Raw genomic sequence first — 14,316 nt, 5'->3', positions numbered from 1 at the left:
AAATATATTAAGGACTATTATGAAGCAACCCTTATACATCAAGAACCGTTTTGATTGTTTTCTCTAACATAAACTAATGCTATGTTTGATCGACAGTATTAAGTAATCTCCCCATCTTGATTTATGTAATACGTTTTGTTGTTCGAGAATCAATTTAACTAATCTTCAAAGTTGAATTAGATTAAATCAACTTAATATTTTAAAATTAAAATTTATAGATTCAAGAACTATTCGAAAAGTATTGCAAGTTGCACTTCTTTCTCATACCAATTTAGTTTTTTTTTTAAAACATTTCAGAATTCACATAATTTGAATTTCAAAAAATGAAAAATATAACATAAATTGAATCAAAGGGAGCAACACGGTAAGTATTACAGTAGTTTGTACATTAATTTATGTAGGATAAAATATGAGATAAGAATATCAGCATCTACATAAATTAACATATTTTAATACGAAAATATCCTTAAGAGAAGGTGTGAGGTTAGCTAAGATGGGTATGGAAGGTAGAGGCAGACCAAATAAGTATTTGAAAAGGTGATTTGACAAGACCTAACACACCTGCAACTTATCAAGGATATGACCTTAACTAAGAGGATATGGAGGTCAGAATAAGAGAAGAAAATCAATGGTTTGTCGAATGTTGTCTAATTTTTCTCACCATTCGTATTATAACCACCTTTTTACTATCTTCTTCATTCATTTGCTTCGTTAATGTATTTTTTTGTTGTTTACGAATTTTCTCAATAATACATGATTTCGCCTACAATGTTTCCTTTCCATACTTGCTTAGAGTTGTTCTACTTGAGTCAAGAGCCTCTCAAAAAGAGTCTATCTGCCTTCATAAGATAAAGATAACCCTTTCCCGTCCCACTTGTGCGATTACACAGGATTATATTATTGTTTGTTGTCATTGTTGCATAACACTAGAATTATTGCTCAACATAGTCACTACTACTTGCTCCATAAGCAATTCCTTCACTACTATAATTAATCCATGCACTATAATCTCCGCATAACTAGCATGTGAACCAAATGACCTAGGAGCCAACCTTGATTTCTATAACATACTCGCTATAACCCCACAAGTGAAATTTTGAGAGATAGGATGAACACAAACCTTACCCCTACCTTTGTAGGGTAGAGAAGATTGTTTCTTGTAGACCCTCGTTTCAAAAGTGTAATCAAAATAGAATTGAAAGAAATGAACAATAGACCTTTCTAGTCCAGCCCTTCCCCAAACCCTGTGCATAGCGAGACCTAAAAACGCATCGAGCTGCCAGAAGGGAGAACCAAAATGTTACCGCACAGAATTGGGAGGGTCGAAGAACTTCACATTACATTACATCCATGGTATAAACCACAATAACTTAGAAGAGAAGTTCTATAGAAACCTTCAAATGAAAAAGAATTGCCATGATGCCATGGTTCTGTATTAAAGTTGAATGTGAAAATTTACAACCCAAAAGCTAGAAACAAATATTACTTACTGTCTACAACTTAAACTACTAGGCAATATATCCTAAACCCTATCCCAAGAATAAGTCCATGAGATCTATCATTTACATTTTCTAAGCAAAGAATCTACAGAGACTGATCTAAGTCTCATTCTCATTTGGGTGTAATCCACTAAAATCCAACCCCTGCACAAGGTAACCAATAGCTATAAAAAAAAAAATGGATCATATGAATCTTTGAAGATAGTCTCATAAATCATCTTTTTTAGTAAGGTCATCTTTTTTTGTCAATACTATGGAACCTAAGAACCAACGCCTCAATTGTATATGCTGCTGAACCAGTTTTCAAATTTAAAAAAATTAAGATAGCCCAAGCCGCAATTAAACATCAGCTTACTGCAAAAATGGGATGCCGATTAAAGCTTGAAAAGGTACTCCAGGTCCTCCACAGTTAGACGAGTCTGTCGGCTACCAGTCTCATCCTCTCCAAACGCAGAGGCAACCATTTCTCTTTTCTTTTGCTGTTAATACCAGTGTTACCACATTAGAATTCTAGAATATAGAGGAAGTGAGAAACCAGCAAAGATGCAGAAAAAGGAAACCACAAACTTGACTTGAACAAATAATGAAACCCAGTGCTGACATCTAAATCCTTCAACAGAAGATCATGACCATCTACGTTTATCATTATATTTATATTGATAAAAACACTTTAGGCATGTTGCTAGATTAAAAATAAAAAGTGAAAAAAGATGAAATCATGTAATACCTGAAGAGCCAAAATACGATCTTCAACTGTATCTTTTACAGTCAACCGCAAAACTGTAACAGGACGGGTCTGTCCAATCCGATGCGCCCTGTCGATTGCTTGATCCTCAGTCGTAGGGTTCCACCAAAGATCCAAGAGAAGAACATGACAAGCTGCAACCATGTTAAGCCCAAGGCTTGCAGCTTTCAGAGACATGATTATGACTGATACCTGGAATGAAGGTTCAAAATTTAGTCCTATGATTTATAGAATAGAAAAGAAACACACTCAGTACCAAGAAGATGGATATCTAACCTCAGGAAGTGTGTTAAAATCTTTGACAGCCTTGTCTCTAGCAAGAACAGACATTGTTCCATCAAGTCTACGGTACTGAATTGAGGAAGTTTTTAGACAAGCTTCAAGTAAATCCAACATCCCCGTCCACTGAGAAAAGACAATTGCCTTCTCTCCAGCTATTGTGGTTGTGTCTTTGGAACTTGAATGCACACTGGATTCTCCTGCATGATTATCACATGTATTTTCTGAAGGAGAAGCTCCTTCATCGTCTGATCCTGAAAGGCGACCACTAAGAGTGCAAACCTTAGCTTTAGGCAGAGATTGCAGCACCTGAAGAGCAGCTTTAATCTTTGATGAATCATATGGACTACGAATTGAACTTTCAGCCACATCAGAGCCAGCACAGTCAGGGTTATTTTGCAGCTTGGATTGATCAGATAGAGAATCACTTAACATTGCTTTAGTGAAAACTGAAGAACCACTCAGCTGAACTTTGCAAGCAGATACAGGACACTGAGTGTCATCACCAGTTAGATGCTCACTAATACACTGATTGCAAAAGACATGTCCACAAACTGTTACAACAGCATCTTCAGGGGGATCCTACAAAATTGTTACAAAAATGCATAAGGAGGCAAGAAAGAAACAAGAAGATCCATAACAGAGAAATCCAAGACAAGAGAAGTATAGCTTAATGTCGTAAGAGACAGATCAAATAAGTATAGTTGCTTACAACTAGAAAACTTATAGGCTGAAATCATCATTTTAAAACTGGTGTCACATATCAAAAGCATCCATGTTGGAACATTTAAGCACTATTTTCCAAACATAACCTATTTCTATTTTGCCTTGAATAGAACAAATCACTTGAGCATTATCAAAGGAAGGCACTGTAACTAGAAATGGCAATAAGTTGTATTAGTTTAGCAAAAGAAAGCATCACCATGCGGGGATCCATCCTAAACAACAGGGGAGGACTAAGCAAGGGTCATACTACACCATTAACCTCAAAAGCCGCAGATTCTTAATACACTGCCCAGCAATACCGAAGATAGAATTGGAGAAAATACAAAAATAGAATACAAACAAAGATATTAAAAATGCTACAATCACAAGGATTGAAACGCATAGCATATAAATGCTGTTACTTAGATACTGATGTTTTTTTCAAAATAGTCTTGGTCCTGACATTTTTTTTTCGATAACCGAGAAATCCGTCTGTGACCCGTCCTTTGGACCAATCATAGCCTTCTAAACTCGGTGGATAATGGGACCGCCCCTCTACCCTTCTCCACTTAAATGCCGGGCTTCGCTTTGCATGGTGTGGGGATTGAACCTGCGACCTAAGCCACAAATCCTCCACCTTTTGCCACTCGAGCTAGGCCTTATTTTAATAAAGGAGAAATTCCTGAGTGCCAATGGCGCATGGTTCGCAACTCAATTAATAATGAGCCCCTCTCTGTACGCTTATCCACTTAAATGCCAGCTCCTCTACCCTTCTCCGCTTAAATACAGCAAATCCATTTAAGTGTCATAACAATTGAAAGAATTACACATGGAAGTTGAGCAGTAAAAAACCTCTTTTCTAGGTGGGGGTCAGATTCAATGCTTAAACTGAACCATCTATGCATTTAACAGAGAATCAGTGCTTGTGCACATAATCTTCCTAGATGTATCCTAGCTAATATAGAAACTGGCAACGCTTTAAATATCTGAAAATTTTAGTTTAAAAACTCCAATTGTTTAGATCACACTTCCTTCAAATTAGAAGAGGATGCATGACATTTAAAAAGGCCACCTAAACAATGAAGTTCCAAAATAAGCAGCAGCAACAAGAAAGGACTAATAAGATCGATATAAACATATATTAAAGAACACTTAAATGATAACATACACTGCATATGCCGCAAATTGCTAAAGAAGCTTCCAAGCAATTCAAAAGGTCAGCTAATTTCTCTCGTGGTAATTTCTTGGCCTCCTCAATAGATGATCTCCAAACAGAACCGGAGTTGGAGCCTCCAACAAGAAGAGGGTGATCACAAGCTTGTCTCAGTCGTAAAAGCATCAAGAGTATGTTCACATAATTTTGTTTGACAGTCCCAGCAGCAGCATATTCCTGAATAGTCCAGAATTTGCTATGTTAAAAGAAGAGAAGAATTCAAAGCCAAAGTTCTCGAAATCCAATATAAAATACATCTAAACATACAGCAAACTGAGCACGTGATTGAGCTTCAAGTCTGCAGTAGAATTCTCGTTCCTCATCCGTAAATTCAACTTTTCTCAGTACAATGTGTTTCTCTGGAAGGTTGATAATGGGTTTTCCATCAATACATGTACCTAGATCAGATAATGACTGTGTTAGCTCTCAATTTAGGAATCAATGACTTGTGTGCTTAAATTGATAAGCCAGATATGCAAACAGTAAAACAGCCAAAGTGGAAAATGATCCAGAAAAACAAGTCGAGTTTGTTGTGTTCATTACTTGCAAGCACCTCATGAATACAAACAGCTAACAGGCAAATGACTTTTAGCACATAATTTGAGAATCTAAGCACACAGCCAAAACAAATTCAACAAAGCTGCATGTCTGAACATTTGTACGTAATATATTAAAGAAACAAACAATAATTGGGCCCAGATGAGCCAAATTGACCACATGATCCTTTTCTCTTTGACATAGGGAACAAAAAGAGGGGAAAAAGAGGAACTTTGGAATTGTTTTAGAAAAATAAGCATAATTTCAAGAACGAAACTGCACAATAGAGAGGAGCGCAAATAGGGGAATAGAGGACTAACATATACTACAAACAAATGGTGAAATACACCAAGGAATCATACTATAACATATTAGAAGCAACACTGTCTGAATGGTATATAGCTTATAGGGGTAAGAACATGCAAAAGTTATTATTCTCACCTTTAGTGCGACGAAGCATAACAGTCTTAAGCACGGCCTGCAGCTTTCTGTACCCAGTTGTTGGGTGTCTTTGGATTGGAACCTTGATTGTGGAGCAAAATTGTTTGTACACTGCATATGGGTCATATTTGAGGAATCTGAAGTAACTGTAAAGGTCATCAACTGCATTTTGGATAGGTGTCCCTGATAAACACCATCTGCGTTTAGCTCGGAGACCCCAACAAGCCCTAGCTACTTGGGTTCTGTAATTCTTGATGCTTTGTGCCTCATCCAGCACGACCCTATACCATCCCACCCTGGCAAGAGGGCGTGCAGTGGCTTCAAGCAATTCCTTGTCCACCTCTTTTTTCGCCTTTGATGAACTTTTCTTTGAGCTCGAAGGAGTTTTTCTCTTTTTACTAGAAGGTAATTCATGAGTTCCTTTTCCTGTCTCGTCATCGTCTTCTCCAACAGGCTGCTTAGGGACCTCCATGCTTACGATTGAATATGTTGTGACCACCACATCATACTTTGCTAGTTCAATAGGGTCCTTTGTTCTACCACTACCATGGTATACTAGAACAGAGAGATTTGCTTTGTTTGTTACCTTATTGTGCAACTCGTCAGACCACTGACGGAGGACACTGGTAGGACAAACGACAAGGGTACCAGCAGCTGGCCTCCCTTTTGCATGCAAAGAAGTTTTACAGTCCATGCCAGAATTTTCATCAACTTTACAAGAATCAGCACCCTGCTTTGACTTGTCAAACTCAGATAAAACATCATCATCATCTAAATTCAATGTCTCCGTTTTAGTTTGTCTGGTGATGGCCGTAGAAAGTCTTGAAGATGGAGACCTTTCTTTGAGTATAAGTGCAATTGTTGATATAGTTTTCCCAAGTCCCTAAAAAAAAAGACAATCATTAAGAGAGAATGACTAGTCGGAAGGCAATGTTTATCATGTCAACAGATCAAAATTTGGCAAATTAAAAGCGTCAAAAGATAACCTGATCATCAGCAAGTATCCCACCACAACAGGGTACAGCAGCTTTTTCCTTCTTAACCATCCATGATAAAGCAATGCGCTGTGCATAAATAGAATGACTGTCATTAGATAATTCCTCACATAAATTCAATATATAATACGTTGATCTCTTGTTTTTTTGCAAGTGTAGATTCTCCTTCAGATGGAGGAAGAAGCACTAGAGAAACTAAATAGGCTGCAATATGTGGCTGCTAGCCTATGATGCATGTCTGATGCAAGGAAATTTGCAAAGAAGGGGATGAATATTTGCAGCAGATGCTACTTATTAAAAGGAGGAAGAGTATAGGAGCCATCTTTCTTGTACTGCACAAGAAACTATGGGATCTGTTTTTCAACCTTTTTAACTTGTCTTTTGTCGTGCCTTCTCACAGTGATGAAAAGACCTGTTGGCTTCTTGGAGGGATGACTAAAGCATACAGTGCCACAATGGGTCTGCTGGGTTTTTTAGGGGTAAAAAAAACTCCAGGTGGTTTGATGGGATAATAGTTTCTATGCAGATGCTAAAGTTCAAACGTCTTTGCTTTTTGGCTTTTGGGGATTGACACAGGTTGTAAAAGATGGAAACAGCATGTTAGATTTCATAAACTCACTACAGGAATAGAGCTAGATAGGAATCTCTCATTTTGTTTTTGCATAGGAATTTCCCTGACCATTTTAATGCTCTACTGTTTATATTAATAGTATCCTTAGACCTTAGTTATCAATTTAAAAACAAAAAGTTGAACAATTCAGGAAATACACAATATAATCAACCAATAGAATAGTTCAGAGAATTCACATATCATTGATGGATTTGTCAGGCATATAAGTTGTGCTTTTTTTAGCTAATGATATTATTTTAGTAAAAAATTATTTCTCTCAATTCCCAGGCAATTGCACCAAAAATTCAAGTAGACCCACTCAGAACAATATTGATGATCTCCCATCTTGATTGATAAATTTCAGGTACATGCTGCACTTAAAAAACAGAATGTTGTATTCCTATAAAGATAAAACCATGAAACAATACTCAACCTGGTGTCTCAAAAGAGGAACAGCCAAAAGACCATCAGGTGGACTTTCTTCTGATCTCGGCTGAGAAAGATCCTGCAACAGGTATCACAGCATTAGTCTGATCAAAATTTACTTCTTAAGGTGAAAATAATACAAATTTGTTACAGGTTCAAAGGGCCCCATGCAGTGTCAACATTTTCCAGCAAAAAGAAGTATAACACAGACATCTTTCAAAAGTCAGGAGAAGAAATTTCCTGTTTTAATCATGCACATACACAGCAAACCATAAATTCAACAGCAGAAAAGTGCAGAATCCAACATATCCCTTGAATTAATCATGCTTAAAGGATTTCAACTCCTTCTTTGAAACTAATAAGACTATTACCAACAAAGATACACGAGAAGAAATCATTCAAAGGGGTGAAAATAGCCAGAGAAATAGTTACGGAACAGATAATAATTTTGAAAAAGGGTCACTAACATGACAACATTTCAGAGTACAGTTCTTGCAGCATGTATAGTGACAGTTATTAGACCTCACCTGCAAGGCAACTTGATAAATGACATGCTCATCATTTAACTTCGGCTTCATTTGTCCTACTTCAAACCTCTTTTGTCCCACTTCAGCTGGAGCAAAAGAGTCGGTAATTGTAGTACGTTGTAGAGCGACAAGAGACTTGCCATTAGCACATGGATTCGCCTTTGCAGGTGCACTTATATCCTCGAGAATGCATAGATCATCATCATCCTCACTATGGCTTCTTTGATTCAATGAATTTCTCTGAATTCCTTGATGAGTGATTGTAGATAGACGAGAACCATTAACTTTTAAGAACCTGCGTTTTTCCCCCTTCTCTAATTTTGCACAACCGAACTGTTGCTTCATTGAAGTTGATGACAATGAGACAGATTGTTCTCTAACCTTCACATCCGCGAGGTGATCATGAGGAACCAGAATGTTTTTTTCGGAAGAAGTTTCTTCAAAACTATCAAGGTGATAAGAAGGCCTATTATATTGAAGTACACCATTTTCATCCTTTGGATACACCAAAAGATCATTACTTGAAAGGGAAGTTACAGGAGCAGCACAAAATGAATTTGCGAGCTCAGAAACTGTAGGTTTATCAGCACCACCTAGCAGTTCATTTTTCTCATTACTTCTGCAAAACTGCTGGTTTTGAAAAAGGTAACTTGACTGATTGCGAGGCAAAGCCTGAGGAAATATCTTTCCCATATTATTGCTGCCTGTTGATCTGGAGAACAAGTTGCCACTATTTAATAATGTTTGGTTACTACCATTATAATAGGCACTGAAGTTCCCAACACCGAAATTTGGAGTCATATGACACTCAGGAGCCTGCTGAACTCCTTCACCTGCTCTTGTTGTCCAATTCCCACATGCTATTCCAGTATCTGAGTCAGCAATCCCAGTTGTATGGTCCAATTGTTCATCCATTACATTTAGCATCTTATCATTGTGAGACAGCATTTCAAAATTAAGGTTATTTGGTGCATCCTGCTTCAAGAAAGAATATGTATGGGAAGGTCGTGCATAATTATCCCAATTTCCAGGCAAAGCATCAGAACTCTGACATAAACCAAGTCTATAGTATTGATCGTCCAAAGATACAGCTACTTCCATGCTTGATGTTTCTTCTGAAGCTAATGTTCCTGAGCTTTTGAACTTGTTCTCTGCAGCTGATTGGCTTAGCAGCAACCCTAAAATGTCAATTATGTTCTCAAAGAAATTAAAAACAAAAATGAGTAAATAAAAAATTCCAACAGAAAAGAACCTACAAGCAAAGTTGATAATAACAGAAAGGTCAACATACATTCAGAGCAAGATTCCTGCTCTGGAGAACCAGTGTTAATAATGAGTTTCACATATTGTATAGCTGATATCCGTATTCAATTTATTTATCATTGATATGATCAGTATTAACAGCAAAGCTAAAACAGCCACAACTGGTCAACATCTAAGTTTGAGTTCCCTTACTTTCTTGCTGCACATTAGATGAAGTACTCTGAGAGATGTTATCCCTGTCACTGAACCATTCATTGTCCTGACCAAATGCCCAATCAGTCAGGCTTCCATAGAGATTATGTACTGGAGAGCATCTATCTAATTGAAATCCAAGCTTTCTGCCATCAACAATTGAATTCCCTGCAGAATCAGATGAGCCATCGGAAACACCAGTCCTTGTATCTGAAACTTCTGAGTTAGACGAAGGGGAAACTCCAATGTGTCCAAGAAATTGAGCCCTTGAAGCTGAAGATCTCTCCAAATCTGAATAACCTAAATAAAAATAGCATAGAGATCAAGAATCAAATATCATGATAAGTAATAAGCAACATAAACTCATAACAAATTAATAACAACATCAAATTCCTGAAGTATCCAAGCAGGGATTTCAACTAACCTTGTCCCATGTCATTTTGCAATAAAACCTCCGGCATACTCTGCAAATCGATACTCAAATATTAAAATAATTGACAAACTGGGGTAAGAATTGTAAGACCAAATTATTCACATGATCCAATGACAGACTGCCTACAATATGTATTCCCAGCCTGGAGATAGAAAGCAAAGAAGACTTGGAAGTATATGCTTTTACATAACCATTTCGTTTTTGTTTTTTGACTTTATGACCCTGGTGGCCCGATTTCATTCATTAAGCTTTTTGTCAACTTATTTTAGAGTACATAGTAAAAACCAGAATTTATCTGACATCTCACATCAACTTTAATTGCGCTTGGCCCAGGTCCAACACCTCTTGGACACATTAATGGAACCAGTTGCCCAGTACTTATTCAACAAGCCATTGAAATTTACAAGGTGTGTTGTCTAGAAGTTTTAGTAATCCTTGAGAGTAATATTGATCATCTTGACAAACCCATTACTAAAGCATAGTACCACATATCTCTATTTTCCATAACTAATTATTCACTGACCTTCAACTGTATTAAGTATTTTCATTTGTTCAATTTACTCAAAGACAGCTACAGATTGTTTCTATCAACATGTCCTTTATCTGTGAAAGACTTAAATCATACTACTTGAGTATTTCCATTTGTTCAATTTACTCAAACACATGTATAAATTCATTATTCATTCAACCAACATGTCCTTTATTTGTGAAAACTTGCGGACTCCGTGTTTCTCTTTGAAGAGCCACGGATCTTGCAAATGACCCCATCCACTCTCTCACATAGAGGAAAAGGGGGGGAAAAGTAAGAAAAGAACATGAATATACTCAATACTTATAGACTAAAATAAATATAGAACATTATACTCTAAGAAAAACTCAATTTATACAATGAAAGCACGCTAAAATGTCAAAATGGTTTCAACTGAACAAAGTATTTCTTTATAAGATACGGCCATCACAAAGGTCTTTCTTTATATTTCTTTCTCCTTCAATGTAACATATCATAATATCTATGCTGCTTAAAAGACCTTTTTTGTGAGTGTGCTTTTTTTGAATGATATATCTTGGAATTTTCAAGAAAAAGTATTATGGTTATACAATGACTCTCAATGATTAAATTGCAAAAATATCCTTTCAATCAATTCTTCCTTATGTCATCTCTTGTTCCACTTTATCTCATTGTGGATATCAATCAAACTTCGAATGTGAAAATTATTACTCTCTTCCAAGCCCCAATGGGGAAACCAATATTAACCAACACTGAGATCCCTCTCCGGTACTTCGATGGGACCACCAGTGTTGTTAAAAGCGCTGAAGAGCTCGCTTTAAGCGAGAAGCAAAGCGACAAGTTATCGCTCTAATGCCTTGAAGCGAGGCGATAGTAAAGAAGCGAGAAAAAGCACATGCTCAAATGATACAAGTGCTAACTAGGTTTTTTTTATTTATTTCTGTAAAAATACTTACGCAGGTTTTTCCAATTATTTTCTCCCCTTGGGCGATTGTTGCAACAGGTTAGTTCTCTTCTTCTCCTCTTTTTCTCGACTTCTCTTCGGTTTCCTGCAGTGCTGCGTATTTTTCGTTTCTTCTCTTTCTGGTAACTAGGGTTTTTTTCCTTCAATTTTCTGTTTGTAATGCTACTTAAGTAGCGTTACTCTGTTCTTTTTTCTTCTGATTTGAGGATCTTGTTGAAGAATAGGATTTTGCTCCCTTTGTGATTTGGTTATGCATTTGTTTTATATGTTAATTGTTATGACTTGTGAGGATTATTGACTATCTACTTGCTTTTTAATCTAAGAATTGAAATATTTCGCTTAATATGTTACCTCTATTGAGTTCTTTATTATTTATCTATGCATATTTAATATTTTTTTATTTTATCTATGCATATTTAATATTTTTTTATTTTTTATACTAAATAGCACTTTATTTGAAAAAAGTGTGTGCTTCACTTCACACCTCTCGCTTCACAGAGCGAGCCCTCGTCGCTTTTCTCTGCTTCTCGCTTCCCAAAACACAGGGGACCACAAGAATGAAAGAAATGAGTCCCTATTATATGCCTAATAGCTGGGCATTCAAAGACCCAAGACGTAACATATAGTAATTAGTTCTAGACGTCTAGAACTCAAACTCACTATAAATGGACATTTAGATGCTCAAAGAAAAAACTTAATAAACTCCGAGAACTTAAAAACAGAAGAAAGAGTTAATGATTTTAAACGAAAAAATCAATTGGAACTCATATGGAATATAGAGTCAACAAATAAAGAAAAAGAAGTAAAAGAAGAAGCAAAATAGAAAAAGAAAAAAAGAGAACTAATATCCTGCAAGGATGTAAGCTTATTAAATGCAAAAAAACAAAATAGTTCACTACAAATGTAGCAGGCTGGGCTCGATCTCGTTCCCTGCTGGCAGAAAATACAGCCCTTAGCCAGTGGCACCAAATGATCATTTGTCAGTGTGAGTGCCACTTTATATATTTTTCCATATTTATCATACATATATATACATAGTCCCAACTGAGGTGTGTGGATGCCGTGGCACCCCCTCCTTCAATAGATCCGCCCCTGCACGCATCTCTAGTAACTAATGAACCTAGCTAATTATTTTCAAGATCATGAGTCAGTCATGATCCTATGCAGAAAAATAACGACAATAAGGTGCACTTGGATTCTTTCAAGATGACACCTGTTGAAATTTGTACACAAAATTGACATTTCACTGTTTACATCTTAAAGTACAAAATTCTTTTATTTGAAGGTCTTTTCGCAAGACTCTTCTTTCTTCCAGACGTTGAATTTTTTATTTCTACAAAAATTATCTTATAACATGGCGCAGGTATATTGTATTCCAGTACAAACACATAAAATAATCACTACAATGATTATCTATTGTCGTTATATCATATCTTTTCCATTCCACTTGGCAATCTAGTCAATTTAGCTAAGATCTCTATCCAGGAAACTAATGCAACACAACGAGGAAAGAAATGCAAAAGCACCAATTGTCCTTACCACCATAATAAAACAAGTGATTACGAGTTCCACATGTCTTTACATCTTCTCTCTCTTAATAAATGAATAAACTCTTAATTCAAGTGAGCCCAAACAAAAGTCATGTGTCATTACGCGTAAAGATAGACCTAATTCTATCAAGTATCCAAATAGAGAAAAGTGGCATTCCTTTTAGGACAAACTAAATAGGGAATTGTGAGGGAGTAATAATAACTATAGATAAACAATTGTTTCCAAACTCAAATGACAAATCTCTAAGTCCTTAGTTACTCTATTTCCACACAAAATCCAATATACAATGATCCCAACATGCAATGCTCAATTATATAATTGTCCCATCTAAAACCTTAAACTGTGTCCCCTTCTTTGTACATACTCCCTCCCCATCCATTCTTACTACTTATTCCATATTGATTTAGCATACCCCTTAAAATCCCTAAATAGAAGGATAATTTTACTACATCACCCTTCGAATATAATAAATTCAGTACTCTCGAAAACTACTATAGTTAATAACAAGTGTAAATTACAAACTAAACAACTCTCGAAAATGACTATAGTTAATAACAAGTGTAAATTACAAACTAAACAATAAATTATCTCTTGATTTTCCAAACTGAGCTTGCAAAAATCTAGATCAAAAGCAAACTGGAAAACCCTAAATCTTTTAAGAACTGCATGTCTACTAACAACCCACTAAATGAATCATCATCACTTAGATTACCATGCTAAAAAGTTCATAATTTTGAGTAAAAATTAAACTTTACCTGCTGAGCAGGAGGATCCGATTTCTCTTCAATAATGCTCAGCAAATCATCTATATCCATACTTGGCCCATCAAAATTTAGATCAAAATCAACCGACGGATCTTCCGATGATAACCAATACTCTGACGTCTTGTCCGCCATCATCATCTCAACAAAAAAAAACTCAATTCCCCACCAAATCACACCTCAAATCCTATAAATTCAAGAATCCCTCACCAAGAAGACCTCCACACCGTTTTTCATTAAAAAAAACACACCAAAATACCCAATTCTTATCGTTTTTTGCGATTCAAAAAACCCCAAAAACTACTGAAATCAAATCTATGGAATTTTCGCTCTTCCAAGAAGTTTCTGAGGAACGCGACTTTTCAATATTTTTATATTTTTTTGAGGTTTTTGTAGGAATTTTGTTCGATAAGAAAGAAGAGGAAAGTGTTGAATAGGTTTTTTTGAGACTTTTAATTTTATATTATTTATTTATTGTTTCTTTAGAGGAATCCTAATGTGAATAGAAAAAGTGTTTGTTAAAAAAATTAAAAAAAATAAGGCCGCGTATTTGTCAGTTCAACTTTGGTTGTCTCTCTTGTTTAGGTAAGTGGTTTTTTTTTCTATTCCGTGTTCAATATTTATATTAAAACTATTAGAAACGAGTGTACGACTTATCCGACATGAC

At 36.0% G+C, this 14,316-nt stretch overlaps 1 protein-coding gene across 2 annotated transcripts; it reads right to left on the bottom strand.

The window, feature by feature from the left end:
• Positions 1 to 1,404: 1,404 nt before the first annotated feature.
• On the bottom strand, positions 1,405 to 14,110 carry LOC125825884 (helicase-like transcription factor CHR28). 2 transcript variants are annotated; one of them, XM_049505178.1, is made up of 12 exons: positions 13,644 to 14,110; positions 9,857 to 9,896; positions 9,433 to 9,732; positions 7,978 to 9,155; positions 7,458 to 7,529; positions 6,406 to 6,483; positions 5,420 to 6,302; positions 4,709 to 4,839; positions 4,397 to 4,618; positions 2,521 to 3,105; positions 2,227 to 2,436; positions 1,405 to 1,978 (listed from the first exon to the last, which is right to left on the bottom strand). In XM_049505178.1, exons 1-12 carry the CDS (start codon positions 13,788 to 13,790, stop codon positions 1,874 to 1,876), a joined length of 3,951 nt encoding a protein of 1,316 aa, XP_049361135.1. In that variant the 5' UTR covers positions 13,791 to 14,110; the 3' UTR covers positions 1,405 to 1,873. The 2 variants fall into 2 exon arrangements, with proteins under 2 accessions (XP_049361135.1, XP_049361134.1); XM_049505177.1 differs by having other exon boundaries at positions 9,433 to 9,735; positions 13,644 to 14,109.
• Positions 14,111 to 14,316: the final 206 nt, after the last annotated feature.

This window comes from Solanum verrucosum, unplaced genomic scaffold (genome assembly GCF_900185275.1).
Source record: "Solanum verrucosum unplaced genomic scaffold, falcon-dt-bn FXZP01000161.1, whole genome shotgun sequence".
NCBI classification, from domain to species: Eukaryota; Viridiplantae; Streptophyta; class Magnoliopsida; order Solanales; family Solanaceae; genus Solanum; species Solanum verrucosum.
Note: the sequence above shows the minus strand (reverse complement) of the source record. Positions and strands in the feature narration are given on the sequence as shown.